The sequence below is a fragment of the Zingiber officinale genome, chromosome 8A, assembly GCF_018446385.1.
Source record: "Zingiber officinale cultivar Zhangliang chromosome 8A, Zo_v1.1, whole genome shotgun sequence".
Classification (NCBI taxonomy): Eukaryota; Viridiplantae; Streptophyta; class Magnoliopsida; order Zingiberales; family Zingiberaceae; genus Zingiber; species Zingiber officinale.
The window spans coordinates 21,801,478-21,823,673 of NC_056000.1; the positions used below are offsets into that span (position 1 = coordinate 21,801,478).

A 22,196-nucleotide genomic window follows, 5' to 3' on the forward strand; every position below is an offset into this window, starting at 1 on the left:
TTGGCGCAAACAAAAAAAAAATAACAAGAGAAGTTTTTTTAATTTTTTGAATTTCCTTTTCTCTCTTGAAATTACTCGTGCTGTTCCCCATCAAGACACCGTGCACTAAGCACCCATTTAATGGTTCGTATTATATGCTAAATGACAGCCATGTGATGGCAAGTGGCGACCCTTATTTTAAAAAGGTGGCGATTAATTAAAGTTTGAGGGTTATGCTTTTGATGGAGTAATTGGAGTCATTATTAATTTTTTATTTATTAAAGATTCCAGAGCTAAAGCCAAAAATTCTTATAATATTTTAGGTAGATATTCTATATGTGTTGCCCTTTCACCAGCATATTAATGCCTTCAACAGTCGATCTACGAAAGAAAAATAATTAGACTAGATGATATAATTGCGGAGCAAGTTAATGACCTAATTAGTTAATATTAATGGTGCCTCATTTTATTCCATAACCTTTAGGACAAGTGGTCGGACATGGCGAAGCCTCAAAGTAAATAAAGAGACACGAGGAGCTTTAGACTCGAAGATGGTTATTAATATTGGAGGAAGATACTAAGAAGCCATGTGATCGACTTGTTATTATTGTTAAATAAAATTTCATGTCTTGTGTAGAAGATTTAATAATAACACTCAAAATGGGGGGAGGGAACCTACGCTGTACTTTACTGTCTTGTTGTTTTCCTCATGCTCTTTATTTACAGTAAAAAAGAAATTACAATAAAAACTAACTGTGAAGTTATTGCTAAATATAATCAAGGGATGGATAAAATTCTCAGATACTATCATACACAGAGAATTAAGAATACATTGCTAATCTATTAGAAAGGATTTTCAATTGGCTAAATGTAGAGTTTGATGGGAAACGGTATGTTAATAAGTGTGTATATATATATATATATATATATATATATATATATATTAAGCAATTTCTGATTAAAAAAACAATTCGGACATAATGTTTCTTATTTTATATCAATACTTATTCCTTATATTCTGATTTTTTTTTTTTTTCATGTTGATCTAGTAACTCATCAGTTTAATTTACAATTCTATTTTTAAGTAGTTGTAGCAAATTTAATACTCGGCTTAGAACATATTTATGCTCATTTAACATCTATAAGATCAATTAAAAAATAAACAACAACAAACTTTAATGCATTCATATTGAGTTTATTAATATTCATAAACAATAAATATGATAAATTATTCATAATAAAGTTTATGAATTGTTAAGGTTAGCGGTCGATTATAAATTAATCTAATGATTAATCTTTCCTTATGTAATCTTACAACAGACTATGAGAGAGACTTAAAAGAAGCCTAATCAACTTTTACTACCTTTAATTTAAGTGTTAATGAAACTTTTATCAAATTTATAAATAAAAAATATAAATGAAAAAATATAAATAAATATTAAAATAGATATTTTTATAATATTAAATTCACTAACCAAAACTAAAAATAATAATAAATAAAAAAAATTGTCCCAAATATCAAATTGTCATCCAAGTGCCCACAGTGCATTTATAATAATTTTTCCTCCAAATTGAACTTATAATTATGAGATACTAAATCACTCATCGAGTATTTCCCGATTTATTCTTGACTGTTAGTGAAAAATTTTCATAAAATTAAATCAGTTATTTTAAATTCAATGTTACCTAATTCATCATTTTAAAAAAAAATTATGTAAAAGAACTCTACGCAATCAAATAAACTTGAGAATTCAATAATATTTTAAAAAACCAAACCAAACTCAACCTCAATAAATAATAATAATAATAATAAAAACTTAAATAACCTTTAACAACTTAATTAATTTTAAACTCAATTTGCTTAAACAATTTTAAACCAGATAAGCTTGGATTGATTCGATTATAGCTATGAGAAAAATGAAATATAGAAAACCATATTTGATACGTTACAATTAACAAAATATTTCGTTGGTTCCGTTCCTTTTCTAGGTAACACAGCTTAAAAGTTCTCACGTTAACACTTGAACCATGGCTTGTAATACTACAACAACAACAAAAAACTATGGAAGAACTAAACTTGAAGAGTAGTCATACAAGAAAGCTCATTACAATGAATTCAGAGCCTTTAGCCTTTGATCTAACAAATCACAGCTGAAAAATGTGGTCTAGAGACGAAAGCTCAGAGTTGATATTCTCAAGAGCATCTTGATCAACATGGACAGTCGAGCACATCTTAGGCAGGGAACGAAAATACAATGCTGCTTTACTTTCAGTGAATTGATATCCACTCAGATTATTAGATCTGCGCTGAAGCATCAAATCTGAACAAGCTGTCAGGTCTTCTTTGCTTGCTGCTCTGTTCAATTTACTAATTAGATCTGCCATGCTCGCATTCTTGTCATAGCGTGACTGCATAATCATTTTCGATCTTTTAAACTCTTTGACATCATCTGGGTCATCATCATAGGTCTCATAATCATCAAAACCAAGTTCTCCATTCAGCAATTCCAGTAATTTCTGGTCAATAAGACTTTTTATTCTCTCCCTTAAAGTATCAGTTCTTTGAGAATCAGATTCAAGCTTCGTTTTGATATCTGAGATTAATTTTTCAGAAGGAATAGAACCAGAAGAAACCTGACTTTGAGTTTCTGCTTCTTCCATGATCGGTAATGAGAATGTTTCCTCCAACAAACTCACATTCTGCACATATCTATCAAATGCCTCATTTTCAGCTTCAACATTTCCTTCAAGATGCTCTCTTAACTTCATAAACTTCCACTTATTTAGATTAATTGCATCCTGAGATGTTGCAAAAAATCATTAACATCCTCTATATGAAGTTACTAGCAAATTTTGATGTGGTCATACCTTCTTGGTCAAAGGCTTCTTTGCACGTAGGATATTGACAAAATTAGTAGAGGCGTGCCTGAGTGAATTGAGTCTCCAAGAAGACCTGATGTAGTGCAAGCAGTTATAACCATAAGCACATTCCAAAAGTAAATAATTTTGGTTCCTTATTTGCAAACAACATACCCAGACGGCGATGACACATCATTTGGTGGCTGCTCAACTGATGTAGAGCTAGATGTTGGTGGTTTATCCGGCAATGTACCATTCTGTTTCAGCACTGATAATTTTAGGGGAAAAAAGGGGGTTATCAGTAACACACACTGTACTAAGGATGAAACGTAAAAGTGGTATCATTGCTCCAGATGTTCCAACTAGTGTAGAAGAGATTAATAAAATTATGCCAGTTCATTCTAATAGCAACTTAAGTTATTCAAAAGGGTAAAATCTCTTCGCTAATTACTTATTTTCAAACTGTTTATCAACATAGAGCATACCATGAATATGACAGGGATTTTCAGCTTTAGCACAACAACTTTTGCATGACTGAAACGGGCACCTAAAATCAATAAGAAACTTCAGTGCACATATGAACAATAATAACATATGCTTACTTTTAGTGGGAAAAATGTAAAAGTAGCAGAAGAAATAGGAATGTTAAAATAACTAGTATAAAAAGCAACTTATATAAGAGATAGATTGATTATTGTATCATTTATACTTCTGTTATATACTGATAAACAGGCTAGTAATACATTCTTACAACTCAGCTATTAAAAAATATTCCAGGATTTTGTGCAATAATAGCATGAATTTAAATTATCCATTTCGATACAGGGTTAAGAAGAAAGAAAATAAGAGAGAAGACAAGAAAAATCGATAGAAAAAAAGAGATGCAGAAGGAAAAGGAAAAGGAAGAGGAGAAAACATTAGGAAGCTGATACCAAGTTATATTAGTTCAATTGCCATAGGGACATGAACACTTTTGATACTCACTAAAAAACAACTATGTCTGAACTAGATTAACTACTTGTCCCTAAACCCACCTAAGTATATTCTCCTACTCAAATCAAACAAAAGAAAATTAAAAGATAAGCATCCAAGTTATTTATTGATATGAGTTGATAACTGTAACTTTCACCCAAATTCAAACCCAATCTTAATACAGGTGTTTTATTGATCCCCAGAATCAGTCAGAGAATGTCTGAGAAATAAAAATAGATAAGAGTTAAAGCCTGCAATCAAAAATTGCCAAGTGGTTGACATCACTAAGAATCAGCGAGGTTCAACAATTTGAACTCACAAACTCAAACCTAGCTCAAACAATGGGAAGAAATAGGAGGTTGGGGCTGGGTAAGAGTGATGCCAAATAAACAAGTAAAAAATCAAACTACTGAGAATAAAATGTGTGCGATACTAAAACACTGACATATAAGCAAGAAGGTGCAAAATAAGGTAACAAAGGCATGAAATCCTTGCTTGTCTCTATCTAATTGTCAATTTTAGTTTGCATCTCATTCCCAACTCAGAACATAAAAAGAAATGCTATGGTCTTGGCTCCTTTGGGGAATGTCAATTTGTCATTCCTACACACCCTCATTTGTCAATTTAAGATGGTAATGAATCCTTGGCCTAATAACTCCAAACCAAAAAGACCCACCCCAAGACTAAGATGAAGTGTCACTATGTCGTTGATAGTTTGAGTTACTGCTGCTTGACTTTGTTTTCAAAGATTACTCTTATTATGATAGGCACACATGAAGATATAATTAACAAAAATTTAGAATTACTGGAGATTGGAGAATAGGACCTTTGCAGAAACAATATTTACTAGATGAGTCACTTCGTAAATTTTACCTTGAAAATACTATCTACATAAAAACAAATGGATGGATGATTATAGTGTTAGATAACGCAAACAGCCAAACATGAACTTACCAATCTGGTAAGCATACAATGAGAAAAAAGGATCCATGTAGCTAACCAAACAGTTGAATCTATTTTCAAGGAGAGCTGAACAGTTGGATCTTAGATTCACCATTGCCTAATTCGTGGATCATGTTAAACGAAGAAGATAATAGACAAGAAGGAATTGCTAGTTGTCAAGCAAACATGCTGAAAAGATAACAATTGCACCTCCACGATGCTAAAACATAGTGTCAATTAACTTTTAACCAGAAAGTTTAAAACGGAGAGACTAAAGCCAACCTAGACCGGGCAACATTCCCGCACTTGATGCACTTAGGCTTGTTTTGCCCACGGAGGCTAGGCTTTGGCATCCCATATGCGCTAGGCCTTTGCGATGTTGCATTTCCATTTATGGCTCCAATTGCAGTAATAGAATCACCAATCTTGCTACTAGAGACGGGAGGTGAAGAAGCCATATCTCCAGTGCCTTTATAACTGTTATGCTTGAGGAGAACCAACACATATCACAGAAGAAATGATGAAAAAAAAACTAATTATTTACATAATCCACAAATACTCGGATAAGCGTGGTAAGAAAGCACGAATTACTGACTAAGAATAAGGAAATTAAAATCAATTCAGCTATGCGCATGAGAAGCCAAAAAAAATAAAAATAAAAATCCCAATCCCCAAATCTTAAAAATATAAGCATTATAAGGAAAAAAAGAAGAAGAAGAAGCCCATAGATTTTCTCCTTTGTCTACGTCGAAGAAAAAACAGGGCGAAGAAACGAACGAAAATTGCGTCTACACAGATAAATCGAAGAAACCCACGGAGAGAGAAACCAACCAGAAAAGAATCCTGGTATTAGTTCACGAGCTTGGCGTCCTTAAGACGAAACCCTAATGCATAGGCGTAGACCTGGTAGCAGCGGCACCATCGCCGAGGAATAAAAACAAACGGAGGAGGCCGCTCACCGGTGCCAAATAACGAAGAAGAGCGACGAATTTGAGGCGACAACCCGTCGGCGAAGGGGAAGAAGAGTCGGCGAAGGGGAAGAAGAGTCGGCGTAGGAACGACACGGCGACTCCGGTGACAAATTGAGTCTCGTTTGCAAGCCAGGCCCGTCATAATGAATGCCAAATTGGGCCGGCGTGGACTCGACCCGATTATGCCGCGCCGACCGTCGCTAAAAATAAATTCATTTTATATGTTTTTATATAATTATACAGGAGAAAATACGATAAAAATTATGAGTGTGATGAGTTTGGATCGGATTGAAATGAGAATTTTACAATAAGAAAAAAATTCAATGCGAATTTGATCCAAACCGAACACAATCCGAACCTGAAGTCGAATCTGGACAATCCGACGAATCAGAATGATTAGATTAAAAATAAATTTTTTTACTATTTTCTCCTTAATATTTTAATTTTATCTTAATACTTTATCGTTCTAGTACTAACCTAAATATTTTCTTAATTAACAGTAAATTATTCAACTTTTCGATCAAACTAATCCTATGATGGATGATCTTATCCTATAAAAATTTTCTATTGATCATTAGTATAAATCAAAAAACACTATAGAGACTTATTCAGACGGACAGTATTCTGAATTTAAAAATTATAAGTATCGAGGGATAAATTTTGATGTGATTAATCAGGCTAAGTTAAGTCCGGTTGCATTTGATTCTTGTGTCAAGTGTGTAAAAACTTAGAAATACAAGAAGTCGAGCGGAAAATGAAATTAGTGAAAAGGATGACACGGGAAGCGAGTCGATGAGCTTGGTGTATTAGAGGGACGAGGTGCTACGAAAGAGTACACCGGCAGACTAGAAGGACACACGCGGCGCTTCCGAGAGACGAGAAGTTGGAGTAGAAGACTAATCGAGGAGAGAAGGCCAAAGTTGGATTAGGGTGAACTTAACTTTGAATAGTCGGAGCATCACCCAAGCAACCGGAGTAGGTGTTGATTTATCCAGGTGCCTAGACCATGTCCATGCGCTTAAGCAAGATTCGAGCCCCTAGACCCCCTAGCATAGCAGGGACATCTTGGTGAGCCGTTGTGAGGATAAAATTTTATCCTCAGACCGTTGTATAGTCGTTGTGAGCAGATCATGTGCACCATTAGGGCCGCCTGGACCAGGTCCAGACGTCTAGAGATGTCACGCCAACAAAATTGTTAGTTTCACTAGCAGGTTATAAATAGAGTTCTGGTCTTCTTTATCGAGGATAAAAATATACTCGTACTTCTTTTGTAATTCTATTTTAAATTATTTGTACTTTCATTTTTGTAAGAGATTTCTCCACCTATGTAAAAAAAGAACTTTGTTTATGGTTTCAACGTTTTAGATTAACAACCTCTTTAGTTGTAACCAAGTAAAATCTCTACTGCTTCCTTTCTTTTATATTAATTTACTTTTATTTAATTAACATGTGTTGTCTTAGCTGAAAATAAAGTAAAGGATTATAAATTCTAACTTGTAGGATAATTCACCTTCTTCTTACTGGTCACGTCGAAACCTACAAAAACATCCTAATTTTTAAAATAAAATTTAATTTAACTCTAATAAAATTATTAAATCCTAAATTCAAATCAATTCAGATCAACCTAAACTCAATCTAATCCTAACACAATTTAAAAATTTCTGATCTGAATCCGACTTAAATCTAATAACTAACACCTTTAATTGAATTTGATATTTTTTAAATCGACTCGGATCAAATTGACGATCAGATTCATTTTTATCCCTAATAGCAATCATACTAAATTAGTTATAAGATTTTTTTTTAAAAAAAAATAACTTAATATATCAGTAGAATTTTATCATTTTTTAAAAATTTTATTTAACGTCTGGGAATCCGAACCGGTACGTTAAAGCAAGCCCCAGACGAGCGCCCTCCCCTCCTTCCATTTAACTCCCCTCATTAAATTCAAAGCCCAAAACCTCCCCCTTAATTAACTTCAACTACACGATCTAATACATCAATTAATCAGAAATTAATGGAACGTAACTAATAATAATAATAATAATAACTTACCTGCAGACAGCAACGCATAAGATGAGACTGTGTATATTAATGCGTAAGACGAGAAGGCAATGCCAGCGCATCAACAACAACGCCATGAAGCGATCCCCCGCGCTCCTCCTCCTCCTCCTCTCCACCTGGGTGATGGGCTCGGCTGCGCGGCCGGCGTCGCGAAGGGAGCTCTTCTTCTTGTCGCCGGCGGAGCACTTCAAGTGTTGGCTCGCCTTATTCGGGGCGAAGACGCAGTGCACCCTGGACCTGCTCGCCCCGCACCCCGCCGGCCGGCTTCGGTTTGTCCCCGCCTGCTGCGACTCCATCATGGGGATCCACCAGAACTGCTTCCTCCACGTCCCCTTCTACTTTCCGGACTTCTCTCCCTACTCGCCTTCGTTGATCCGGGGTCTCTGCGCATCCGCCGGCGCCGGAGGCGGCGGTGGAAAAGACTTATCGCCGCCGCTCACCGTCTCTCCGCCGCTCACCGTATCTCCGCCGCTCACCGTCTCTCCGCCGTCTACGGTGGCTCTTCCTCCCCCGCCGTTGCATGAAACTCCGAGTCCTCCTGCGCCTCTTCCGTCGGTCACTGATGATTCGTTTCCACCAGAAAAAAGTCATGATGAAGACTACGACAATGCGGATACGCCGGCGCCGGCGCCTGCACCAGAGCTCGATGTGGATAATGTCGACTATGATGATGGCGGTGATGATGATGATGATGACTACGATGACGATGGTGGTGACGAAGACGAAGACGATTACTATTAAGGAACAAATGACAGGAATTGAGGAAGTTTAAGGAAATAATTTGTTGGTTAATCTTTAGTTTAATTTACAATTTGAGAATTGTAACTCCTAGCTCTTTTTACTTTTTTTCTACGCTGTTGTCCTTTCTTATAGATAAGTTACTAAGTAATTGGTGATCAATAAATCTATCTCTATCTATATAATACGCGCGTTATACGGTGAATGGTTAATTACCTCCATGTGATGGCATGTTCAATTTTCGGATTTAACTCTCTGCGTATGATTGTGGGATGGGTTATACGGGGCTCCATACGGTGAATGACGAGAAGCTCTCGGTAGGGTTTGAAGATCAATAGGTCAGGATAGAGGGTAGTTAAAGTTTGAGATAGGTCAACTCGAATAACTTATCTGATGAGATCTTCTTACAACGAGCGGTTAGTATCGGTCGGACATCCCAAGAGTTCTGCTCCCCACAAATCCACAATACTTTGATCGGCTAATATCGATCGAACATCCTAGGGACTCAATTCCCTACTTGGATGTCATCGGGGCCTAGCTCCCCACTTGGATGCCAAGGTTCTACTTTCCATCATACTTCAATCGGCTAATGCCGATTGGACATCCCAAGGTCCCAACTTTCCACTCATATGATATTGGAGTCCATCTCCCCACTTTGTTACTTAATTACGGGGCTTTGCTATCTATCACTCTCTGATCGGCTAATGTCGATTGGACATCTTAAAGCTCAACTTTCCACTCAAATGTCATTGAAGCCTAGCTCTCCACTCGGCTACTTGTGGGTCTCCGCTCAATTGATACTGATCGGACATCCCAGTAACTCAACTCTTCACTTAAATGTCATAGAGGTTAGGTCTCCATTTAGCTACTTACGAGCCTAATCACCCCCAATTGAAAATGGGCTCCTTGTTCTTGGTCCATCTCCCTATTAGTGGGATAGACGACCAGCGATCCATAAGGCTTTCTGACCCATGAACCTACCTAGTCATTAATAATTCACATGGATTTGTCAGAGAGTCAGGGAGACTACATCATTGCACAGAAGCGAAATACTCCTCTGATACCCATGATGGGATTACTGGATACACCAAAAGTAAAATGATTAAATGTAATGTCTAACAGTGACATGATGCCTCATTAACGCTGGGATTATAACCGAGGTATTATAAAAGAGGTTTTCCATTGGCGCAAAAACGTTAGTCCACGTGCTCACTTTTCATTCCACTGTTCTTCTTCTATCTCGGATATTGATTTGACTGTTGAAGTAACTGTGTCAGGGACTCCCTGACCTACTTACTGACGATATTTTTTCCTCTTATTTATGCTCGTAGGCATTCCGAGCTAAAAGTTTTCTTCAAGTCAACCTCCTAATCAACTCATCAATAGTTCACCTCTCACTTTCTAAACGGGATCAATATGCATTACATGCATTGTTATTGATATGATGGATGATGTGGAGCTTCCAGATGGGGTCAAAGTCAAGAAGGTCGGTTGACGTGGAGGTAAAAGTCAAAGAAGGGTCAACATTTGAAGCTAACGTAGTCGATTATCGCGACTGAGAGATTAACTGACTGGACCATTGGGCCGGTCGACGCCAAGTCCCTAAATATTGATAGATAACTCAAGACAACGAGTCAACACTCTCCATAGTCAAGACTTATTTGCCACTTGAAGATACCATGGTTAACTAGTCGGGTCGAGTAGTTCAGCAGATTGGAACTATAGTTCGATTGGACAGAATGAACGCTTAGTGCAATTGAATCCTTTGACTAAAACAAATAGGCTGAGTGAAGGATGAGTTCCCAACAACACTATATAAGTTCAATCGGCAGGTCCTTATAAGCGATTGTTGATCGGGTCATAGGAGGAACTCGATCGGCTGACCATGTAAGCATATGGTGAATCCCTCAACTCAACGACCTTATATTCTTTTTTATATTTTGTGTCACGAAAGACAGAGAATATTTTACATGCAAGCTGTAAGATCCTATCCAAAAGTTGAAGAGATGGATGATGGGGGTGTGGCGCTCCTGTTGACTTCCGGTGGACTTCGCTCCCGCTTGCAACACAAGCAGCGTTAGTGCTAAGTCAGGGAAGGGGTCCCCGACGATGGCCCTCCGACGCTCAAGTCAATCTCCCACGAAGCAAGAAATGAGAACTACAGCGCAACAGTAGAAATCGCGTGTAAAGCATACCTCCGCCGATGCTTGGACCCCCTTTATATAGAGTTCCGGAAGCGCGTGTGCACACTTCCCAAGATGAACACGTATTTCAAAGCTTCTCCCTTAAAAGACGTGTCAATAAAGTATTCCTGACACAGTACCTTAACAGGCCGAGCATATCTCCGAAGTGACAGTGGAAGTTTCCGTCGTACAATATTTTGTCTGACCATGTCGCCTGTCAGTGGCACTAGCTCCTGAAAGGATGTCAAAGGATATCCTGCTGTGTCTGTTGCTTGGCCGAGCGGAGTGGCTACTCGGCCAGAATTCTACTATCCTTGCGCTGTCTGGTGTCACGCCGAGCGGGATAGTCGCTCGGCTGAAAGTCCACTGTCGCGTCGAACCGGATATTCGCTCGACTAAAAGTCCTTTATCCAAGTATCGTCCGTTGTCAGGTCGAGCGGGATAGCCACTCAGTGGGTAGTTCACTGTCTACGTGCTCAGTCGATGTCGAGTCTGCTGCTAGGCGGAGCGAAGGAGCCTATCAGCTCGGTTCCTGTGCGTCCCTTGAGCGTCAGTTTAATTACTCCATATCAGAGACATGGGTCAGTGCTTAACCCGTGATAAGAATATGCCTCGCCCGACTGGCCAAGACCGTCCAACTATTGACCGTCTTGACTTTGATCTCCTTTGACCTTAACCGTGGCAGTAGGGTGGGGCTCCTCATTATCACCGCATCACAAGCCTCCCCTTCAAGTCTAATTGAAGGAGGCTGTAGTCCGATTGACTGGACCATTGTGTGAGCAGATTCCCTCCCAATCAGCCTTCGTCACTATATGGGCTCCGATCATGATAGGCCCGATTCTCGCTAATCGACCTTTTGAAGCTTGTCGCTCGATCATAAGCACGCTCCCTCGATCCGATTGGACGAACAAAGGTTTGCACTTGTAAAACTTTTTCCTCGGGTTGTCTCGAGCGAGCGCAAGCTAGACTAACGTCACCCAAATTTCTTGGGAATCATGCAAATCCCCGCTCATTAAGGCTGAACATGTTCCCACATCTTCCTTAAATGACGGCCTGTGATGGTGCGCCACGTGTCACACCCACAGCTGCTGCACGCTTGACGCGACAGGTGTGATGTGACCCTTGGGTTATATGGGGCTCCATATGGTGAATGATGAAAAGCTCTCAGGTAGGGTTTGAAGATCAATAGGCCAGGATAGAGGGTAGTCAAAGTCTGAGATAGGTCAACTTGAGTAACTTATTTGATGAGTTCTTCTTACGACGAGCGACTAGTGTTGGTTGGACATCCCGGGAGTTTTGCTCCCCACAATGCTCTGATAAGCTAATATCGATCGAACATCCTAGGGACCCAATTCCCTACTTGGATGTCATCGGGGCCTAGCTCCCCACTTGGATGCCAAGGCTCTACTTTCCATCATACTCTGATCGGCCAATGCCGATTGGACATCCCAAGTTCCCAACTTTCCACTCATATGATATTGGAGTCCATCTCCCCACTTTGTTACTTACGGGGCTTTGCTACCTATCACTCTCTGATCGGCTAATGTCGATTGGACATCTTAAGGCCCAACTTTCCACTCAAATGTCATTGAAGCCTAGCTCTCCACTCGGCTACTTGCGGGTCTCCGCTCAATTGATACTGATCGGACATCCCAGTTGTTGGTGCAGTAAGCATCCGACGATCGAACCTCAGTTTTGATAATGGCAAAGGGATTCAAAGTTAAGATTCCTTGTTATCTAACGTGGTTAAATAAGGTTTCAGGAAAGTCCTAACTGCGGTTAGGTAAGGGAAAATCCTAAGGGGGGGTAACCTTAGGTCCTAGGGGGTGGTAACCCTAGGTGAAGGAAAATCCTAAGGGGGGTAACCTTAGGTCCTAGGGGGCGGTAACCCTAGGTGGAGGAAAACCCTAAGGGGCGGCAATCTTAGGTCCTAGGGGGTGGTAACCCTAGGTGGAGGAAAACCCTAAGGGGCGGCAACCTTAGGTCCTAGGGGGTGGTAACCCTAGGTGGAGAAAAACCCTAGGGGGCGGTAACCCTGGGTCCTAGGGGGCGGTAACCCTAGGTGGAGGAAAACCCTAAGGGGCGGCAACCTTAGGTCCTAAGGGGTGGTAACCCTAGGTGGAGAAAAACCCTAGGGGGCGGTAACCCTAGGTCCTAGGGGGTGGTAACCCTAGGCGGAAAGTCCAGTCGATCTGGAGGATCGTACTGGCAACAGGTAAATCTCCTGGGTGGAGGAAAATTCGGAGCTCCGGGTCGTCGGTGTCTCGTAGCAGCACTTCGGAATCGTCTCGTGAGTAACTTGTAGCAGAAAGATCGCTTGTCAGTTCTTTTTCCAAGAAGCTGCTCGAAGTCCCCTTATAAAGGGCATCCAAGGCGCCTTGGAAGCCATCCAAGGCGCCTCCACCGCTCCGATTCCATCGTGCAGATAAGCGCTGACCATTCTGCGCTTATCACAGTTGAAGGCGCCTCCATCACCACTCAAGGCGCCTTCAACAGGTCCAAGGCGCCTCCATCACCACTCAAGGCGCCTTGAACACTGTTTCGCAGCCAGCTCTTCCTTTGTACCCGAGGCGCCTCCAAGCTCCATGGAGGCGCCTCGGACACTGTTCATCCGAGGCTAATGTTGCTCTTTTGTCCCTGCACAATGTGTTAGTCCACAAAATATACACATATCCTGCAAGACAAAGTTAGCACATATAATATCATAAATATGAATGAAAGTTCGACAGTCTCCGAACTGTCCGAGTCTGACTTCGGGTTTCCAACCGGAAACCCTAGGTCGACCCGACGCCTACTGTTCCCTCTACGGGGAACGCGTCCTCACCTACTCCACTCAGGAGATTTACCTGTTGCCAGTACGATCCTCCAGATCGACTGGACTTTCCGCCTAGGGTTACCACCCCCTAGGACCTAGGGTTACCGCCCCCTAGGGTTTTTCTCCACCTAGGGTTACCACCCCTTAGGACCTAAGGTTGCCGCCCCTTAGGGTTTTCCTCCACCTAGGGTTACCGCCCCCTAGGACCCAGGGTTACCGCCCCCTAGGGTTTTTCTCCACCTAGGGTTACCACCCCCTAGGACCTAAGGTTGCCGCCCCTTAGGGTTTTCCTCCACCTAGGGTTACCACCCCCTAGGACCTAAGGTTGCCGCCCCTTAGGGTTTTCCTCCACCTAGGGTTACCGCCCCCTAGGACCTAAGGTTACCCCCCTTAGGATTTTCCTTCACCTAGGGTTACCACCCCCTAGGACCTAAGGTTACCCCCCCTTAGGATTTTCCCTTACCTAACCGCAGTTAGGACTTTCCTGAAACCTTATTTAACCACGTTAGATAACAAGGAATCTTAACTTTGAATCCCTTTGCCATTATCAAAACTGAGGTTCGATCGTCGGATGCTTACTGCACCAACAATCTCCCCCTTTTTGATTATGGCAACCGAAATTCAAAGTTAAGTAAAAATGCAATAAAGATACGCATAAATAAGCACAGGCATAAGTAAAGCATAGGCACATTCACAACAAAATTTTAATTTTAATTTATAATCTTCTTTGAATTTCTTCCTACTCTCCCCCTTTGCCATATATCAAAATACCCAAGAGAGTGAAGAAAATCTGGGCCTTAGCTTAACTTTCAAAGATAAATTTCAATCTTATCTTCCAATCTTTTAATTTACTTTTGATAAACACTTAGTTTTTCTTGTAAGTCTTTTAGATAGGTGAGATCATAATTTTGAAAGCAAAATTCTTCCTTTAGTTTGAGAGATACTTTTAGCTGAGATAAAGTTATTTTGTCTTTAAACAGTAACTTAGCTAAATGTTTTTGAAAAAAATATTTAGCTATATTTGAAAATACTTAGCTATGTTTTCAGCGTAAAAATTATTGCGTTGAGAAAATATCTTGCCAAGTAGCTAAGTTTAGAAAATAATTTAATTAAGTTTAGTTAGAGAAAACTTAATTAAGTACTCAGCTTTGAAAACATTATCTTATAGAGGAGTTATAATTTAAAAGTCAGGTCATAAATAATTTTAATTTTAAAGCTAAGTTAAAATAGCTTGAATTTTTGAAGATATGCCAAAAATAGTTTTTAATTTTAAGGTCAAGTTAAAAATTTTAAAGAAAAACTAATTTTAAAACCGACTCAAAATCACTCCCCCTTAATTAATGCCTTAATAAATTTTTGAGTTCAGGAGTTCAAAAAATTATTTTCCTAATTTTTCATCTCAGTCATTCTAGATTACCAAGCATGTTTAGCATATGAGTGAGTGTGAGATGGAGTTTACTTTAATTTACAACATTCCAAATAAGTGACCATTATTTTGAAGATTTTTCAAATAATTTTGAAATGAAGTTTAAAAAGATTTTGAAGGATTTTTCAAATATTTTGACATTAAGTTTTAAATGTTTTTTCAAAGATTTTGAAATTAAGTTTGAAATGATTTTGAAAAGATTTTGAAATTAAGTTTTAAAAGATTTTGAAATGATTTTGAAAAGATTTTGAAAAGATTTTGAAATTAAGTTTTAAAAGATTTTGAAATGATTTTGAAAAGATTTTGAAATTAAGTCTTAAAAGATTTTGAAATGATTTTGAAATTAATTTTTAAAGATTTTGAAATGATTTTGAAAAGATTTTGAAATTAAGTTTTAAAAGATTTTGAAATGATTTTGAAAAGATTTTGAAATTAAGTTTTAAAAGATTTTGAAATGATTTTTAAAAGATTTTGAAATTATTTTGAAAAGATTTTGAAATTAAGTTTTAAAAGATTTTGAAATGATTTTGAAAAGATTTTGAAATTGATTTTCAAAAGATTTTTGAAATGATTTTTTAAATAATTTTGAAATTGATTTTAAAAATATTTTTGAAATGATTTTTAAATAATTTTGAAATTGAGTTTAAAAGATTTTTGAAATAATTTTGAAATTGATTTTCAAAAGATTTTTGAAATGATTTTTAAATAATTTTGAAATTGAGTTTAAAAGATTTTTGAAATAATTTTTAAATAATTTTGAAATTGATTTTCAAAAGATTTTTGAAATGATTTTTAAATAATTTTGAAATTGAGTTTAAAAGATTTTTCAAATAATTTTGAAATTGAGTTTAAAAGATTTTTCAAATAATTTTGAAATTGAGTTTAAAAGAATTTTGAAATAATTTAGTTGAATTAACTAGTCATCTCACTCGATCTAAATTTTCAATCAGGGAACCCTATAATTGTTGTGAGATGAATTATGGTTGAATTTAAGAGTCTGGTTTAACTTTGTGTTAGATTCAGGTTTAGGTTTGGGTTCAACAAGTAAGCATTCTTTGGATAAACTTCTGGGCTATGGTGAGTCACAAGGTACTCATTAAAGTAACCATGCCTTCGAGGTTTCCCAAATAGTCCTACCCATTGAACTTAATACTAATCCTTGGTCTAACTAGTTAGGATCCATTTAAGGCCAAATGCACCAGGTCGAAGCCATATCTTCCTAGACATGCGATGCCCAAGCTTCCCTAACGTACTATCATCCAAAAACTTCACCAGTACTGTGGGTCAAGTTAAACCTAGTCCGTTTTAATCTAACCTTAATTACTCTGCCGAGTAATCTACTCTTGTTTTACCCATTTCGGGTAGATTAGGTTTAGTTACCCTATCAGATAGTTTAGTTAGAGGTGCCAGCTAGTTTGGATCCTCCATCTAATTTTCAAATTTTTAATTTAATTTCGAATTTAAATTTAATTTTGAATTTCAAATTTTGAATTTTGAATTTTGAATTTGTAATTTAATTTCGAATTTTAAATTTAATTTTAAATTTCAAATTTTAAATTTTGAATTTTGAATTTGTAATTTAATTTCGAATTTTAAATTTAATTTTAATTTAATTGTGAATTTTAGATTTATGAATTTTGAATTTAATTTATTAAAATTGTTTTCCTTCTTGCTCCCCCTGGATCATAGCCTCGATATGGTCTATCGAGGTAGTGGACCTGATCCTTGGGGACCCAATATTGTCCAAGTCCAATTTGATTAACTAGGTTGGACTTGGGGACCCATGCTTGAATTATGTTCCTTTTATTTCTATTTACCAACGACAGATATGATATATATTTAGTTTTGGGCTTGAATCCAAGTCCGGATTTGTTGTAAACGGCACGCTGTTTTCCAAGAATCAGATCCAAATTCTTGGAACCCAACGTAAAGCGTTCTAACGTATCCTTGAGTTTTTTAATTTGAGTTTTCAAATTGGAATTTTCTTCCTCAAGTTGTTGGACTTGAGTTGAACTTTCAACTTGAACTGACTCAGTTAAAGAACTCGAGTCAGTCGCTTCCTTAAGGGCTATTACTTCCTTTTGGAGCGACTTAACCCGGATGTTGGATTTAGCTAATTTTTTAAGCAAATAAGGAACTAAATTTCTTAAGTCATCTATTTGAGTTTCGGCGAGAAAAGAACTTACAGTGGGGATCGGGCCTTCGGAAACGGATGCGGATCCGTGGCTTCGCTCGGACTCTGTTTCTGACTCGCTCTCGGTCTCTGAATCGGACTCGAACTCGGACTCTGTTTCAACAACATGTGCTAGTACTGGTAGAGCGAGGAGGCTTGCTTGTTCTTCTTCATCGGATTCAGATTCGTCTGATGACTCGGACCATGTTGCCTTTAACACTTTCTTCATCTTTTTCTTTCTAGCTTCCTCTGTCTTGCTTGTACCTGCAACCAATGTAATACCTTCCTCGACCGAAGTAGTATCATACTGTTCATCTAATTCAAATAAATCGTCTATTAAATTATGCTTACTTACTTCGGTACCTTCGTGTAACTGAATCAGATTCTCCCACAGCTCCCTGGCGCTTGAGAATGGGCCGGCGCGATTCAGCTCCTTATTCGTTAAGCCGCATTGAAGTGTATACTTTACCTTTTTGATAAGGTTCGCGTCCCAGTTCTCGTATGGTAGTGGCTTGCCAGCGCCGTCAGTTGGTATTTCGAGCCCGGTCTTGGTGATCATCCAGACATCAAACTCGGTTTGTAGGTACGACTCCATTCGGCCTTTCCAGTAGCCGAAGTCTTCTCCGGAGAAGAGCGGTGGTCGAGTGGTGCTATAGCCTTCTTGGAGAGCCATTGAATCTTGCATGAAAAAATGAGCAAAAAACTTGTCCCAGGACTTAATCCTGGATTAGTAGTGTGGTAGAAGGATAGAAAAAGAAATTTACGAGTTTCAAGAAAAAATAATAAAATAATATTAAAAAATATTTAAAAATATTATTTCAAATTTTGTCAAATTCAATATTTTATCAATACTAATAAATCGTGAAAGGATGAAAATATATTTTTCGAAAATAATTTTGGAGGGAAAAAAAAACGAAAGGCGTAAGGTTTTATTTTTACCCTATAAACACGACAAAGCCACAAAAGAAATGCTTGAATGGTGGTTTCACCTATTCGAAGCGACCCCGCTCTGATACCAATTGTTGGATCGAAACCGCGCTAGAGGGGGGGTGAATAGCGCTCGTGGCTATTATGATCGTATCGGAAAACTATCGGAGTTAAATACGCAGCGGAATAAAAGAAATAATCACACAGAGACAGGTCGATTTTACTTCGTTCGGAGCCTTGATCGACTCCTACTCGAAGGCCCGCGATCCTTGATCGCTTCCGGTGGGCAACAACTATAAGCTCGATAATGATTACAATTTGAAGTACAATAAATGACAACAATTAATTATACCGACGACAATATCGTAATCTGAAAATTCGGAGCTCCGGGTCGTCGGTGTCTCGTAGCAGCACTTCGGAATCGTCGACCTAGGGTTTCCGGTTGGAAACCCGAAGTCAGACTCGGACAGTTCGGAGACTGTCGAACTTTCATTCATATTTATGATATTATATGTGCTAACTTTGTCTTGCAGGATATGTGTATATTTTGTGGACTAACACATTGTGCAGGGACAAAAGAGCAACATTAGCCTCGGATGAACAGTGTCCGAGGCGCCTCCATGGAGCTTGGAGGCGCCTCGGGTACAAAGGAAGAGCTGGCTACGAAACAGTGTTCAAGGCGCCTTGAGTGGTGATGGAGGCGCCTTGGACCTGTTGAAGGCGCCTTGAGTGGTGATGGAGGCGCCTTCAACTGTGATAAGCGCAGAATGGTCAGCGCTTATCTGCACGATGGAATCGGAGCGGTGGAGGCGCCTTGGATGGCTTTCAAGGCGCCTTGGATGCCCTTTATAAGGGGACTTCGAGCAGCTTCTTGGAAAAAGAACTGACAAGCGATCTTTCTGCTACAAGTTACTCACGAGACAATTCCGAAGTGCTGCTACGAGACACCGACGACCCGGAGCTCCGAATTTTCAGATTACGATATTGTCGTCGGTATAATTAATTGTTGTCATTTATTGTACTTCAAATTGTAATCATTATCGAGCTTATAGTTGTTGCCCACCGGAAGCGATCAAGGATCGCGGGCCTTCGAGTAGGAGTCGATCAAGGCTCCGAACGAAGTAAAATCGACCTGTCTCTGTGTGATTATTTCTTTTATTCCGCTGCGTATTTAACTCCGATAGTTTTCCGATACGATCATAATAGCCACGAGCGCTATTCACCCCCCCTCTAGCGCGGTTTCGATCCAACACCAGTGACTTAACTCTTCACTTAGATGTCATAGAGGTTAGGTCTCCATTTAGCTACTTACGGGCCTAGTCACCCCCAATTGAAAATAGGCTCCTTGTTCTTGGTCCATCTCCCTACTAGTGGGATAGATGACCAGCGATCCATAAGGCTTTCTGGCCCATGAACCCACCTAGTCATTAATAATTCACATGGATTTGTCAGAGAGTCAGGGAGACCGTATCATTATTGCACAGAAGCGAAATACTTTTCCGATACCCATAATGGGATTACTGGCTACACCAAAAGTATAACGATTAGACGTAATGTCTAACAGTGACATGATGCCTCATTAACACTGGGATTACTGGGGTATTATATGTTGGAACCCCAATGTTGTTTTGATGTGATCAATAATTTAATTTAGGTCTTGTGGTGTTTTAACCTTGTGTCTAAGTGTATAGGAGCTTAGGAGCACAGAGAGTCGAGTAAAAAACTCAGCTAGCGAGAAGGGCGACACGGGAGAGAGCCGACCGGCTCGGTGCATTCGAGAGACAATGTGTTGCGGAAGAGTACGTGGGCGGACGAGAAGGATGCGCGCGGCGTTTCTGAGGGACGAGAAGCCAGAGCGGAAGGTTGCTCGAGAAGACTAGAAGTTGGGTTTGGGTGAGCCTTATTCCGGATGACCGAGATCACCCAAGCAAACGGAGCCGGAGCGGAGGACCCGGACCGAGGCGAGCTGAACCGGAGCAGAGGGCTCGGACCTGGATTTTATCCATATCGCGGTCAAACACGATCTATGCGAAAGGGATAAAGTTTTATCCCCTTCTAGGTGCCTGGAACGCTTCCAGGCGCCCCGACTAAAGATATAAATATAGCCTTGGTCCAAGAAGCAGAACATAACAAGCAATTCTTGCATTCAACACTTGTGTTCTTCCTTGTTAGTTTAGCTTCTTTCTTTTTGCGCTTTCATTGCTGTAAAAGGCTTCTCCGTCTGAAGGAGATATTTTAGTGTACGATTCATTCCTTGGATTAACAACCTCTCCGGTTGTAACCAAGTTAAGTCTGTGTGCCTCTTCTTTTAGCTTATTACTTTCTTTATTTAATTATATGCAAGTGTTTAAGTTATAAATTCGAGAAGGGTGTTTTGTGTTTATGTTTTTTTTAGGTTTATTCAACCCCCTTCTAGCCAGTCAACGTGGCTCATCAAGTGGTATCAGAGCCAGGACGCTTTAGAAGGACTAACCGTCGATCGAAGCACCAAACAAATGACCAGACCAAACATATACCCACCAAAGTTCGAGGGGGAGTTTGCCAGCTGGAAAAAGTGAATGCAAGTATTTTTCAAAACTGACTTTGATTTACTTTTAATAATGAAATTCAGTTTTGTAGTACCGGAGGGCAAAGAAAAATACCAGTGGACAAAAAAGGAGTAGGTTGACTACATGACAAATGGCAAAGCAGAATTCCATCTGTTGAGCATCCTTCCGCCATAAGAAGTCAACCGGATCGACAACTACGACTCAGCAAAGGAACTGTGGGAAAAGTTCCTTGAGCTGCATGAAGGGACGTCAGAAGCTAAGCTCGCAAGATGGGATTTACTTCGCAACCAGCTCACCAGCCTGAGACTTGAAAAAGACGAAACAGTTGTGCATCTACACTCGAGAATTAAGGAGCTTATCATCAGACTTTCGAATCTCGGAGAAAATGTAAGTAATCGAGATTCATTAAGGTACGCACTCAATTTATTTTCTAGAAATACTAAATGGGCATCATTAGTAGATGATTTTTATATATCTAAGGACTTAGAAACTATTTCCTTAGAAGAATTATTTTCCACATTTAAAGTGCATGAATCAAGATGTGTAGGTACAAAGGAGCCGAAGCATAACATTGCCCTAAAGGCATCGAGAGACAAACAAGAGTCAGAATCCTCTCTCGACGATGAAGAAATGGTAATGATGGTAAGATGATTTAAGAAATTATGTAAATCTAGAAAAACTAACCATCCACAGGGTAGAAAGAAAAGGACGATCCGATGCTATCACTGCAACGAAGAAGGGCATGTCAAGGACAATTGTCCCAAGCTAAGAAACAAGGACAAAGGAAAGAAGTCTGTCCAACCGAACAAATTCAAGACACTAAAAGCGACATGGGACGATACGTCGTCCGAATCAGAAGTTGAAGTCTTCTCTAGATTTGCATTAATGGCAAGTCATCAAGACGAGAACTATGATTCAAGCTCGTCCAAAATGAGCATCGAGAGCATTGATGAAGGAGGAGCTACGTCGGAAGAAAGCAGCAGTTCAAGGGGAGACACGGATAACGAGATCAATAATGTAAGTCAGGTACGATCTCTTCCTCTCGATAAATTATTTAAGTTTGTTAAATTATTAACTAAGGATTGCTGTAAGTTAGAAAAAGTGATTAAAAATTTAAAAGTAATTATATCTAAATCTTGCTCATTAGAAGAATTAGACAAATTAAAATTAGAAAATAATGATTTAAAAATATTAGATAACTTAAAAAATCATGCATGTTCACATAATACAAATTTTAAAAAATATAACAATCTAAATTGGTATTTTAGATATCACAAGGGACAAATCAATAAAATTTCAAAAAAGTATGTATCTAAAAAATTCTTAGTTAATCAAGTTGGTTGGAACCTATATTAGGTTCCAAAGTCTTGCTTAATCTAAACTCTAAATTAGACTTAACACTTTTAGCAAGAAAATTAAACGTTAAATTCCTTTATGAGGCTTTGTCTAAGAAAGTGGTTGTTGCTCCAATAACCAAGAAGGCTTAGTACCTCGCCACTACTTGGAAGCCAAAATATTGAAATAAAATGTTTAATTAACTTACTGATAAAGTATTAAAATTGAATTTAAATAATGTTTTAAAAAGTTTTACAAACATT

The 22,196-nt window shown here is 38.8% G+C and overlaps 1 protein-coding gene across 1 annotated transcript; it reads right to left on the reverse strand.

Annotated features, from left to right (window-relative positions):
- Positions 1-2,020: 2,020 nt before the first annotated feature.
- Positions 2,021-5,859, reverse strand: LOC122007942. The gene is made up of 6 exons (XM_042563479.1): positions 5,712-5,859; positions 5,035-5,237; positions 3,324-3,385; positions 3,013-3,106; positions 2,848-2,932; positions 2,021-2,778 (listed from the first exon to the last, which is right to left on the reverse strand). The coding sequence occupies exons 2-6, from the start codon at positions 5,208-5,210 to the stop codon at positions 2,125-2,127; spliced, it is 1,071 nt and encodes a 356-aa protein (XP_042419413.1). The 5' UTR covers positions 5,211-5,237; positions 5,712-5,859; the 3' UTR covers positions 2,021-2,124.
- Between the last annotated feature and the right edge of the window lie 16,337 nt (positions 5,860-22,196).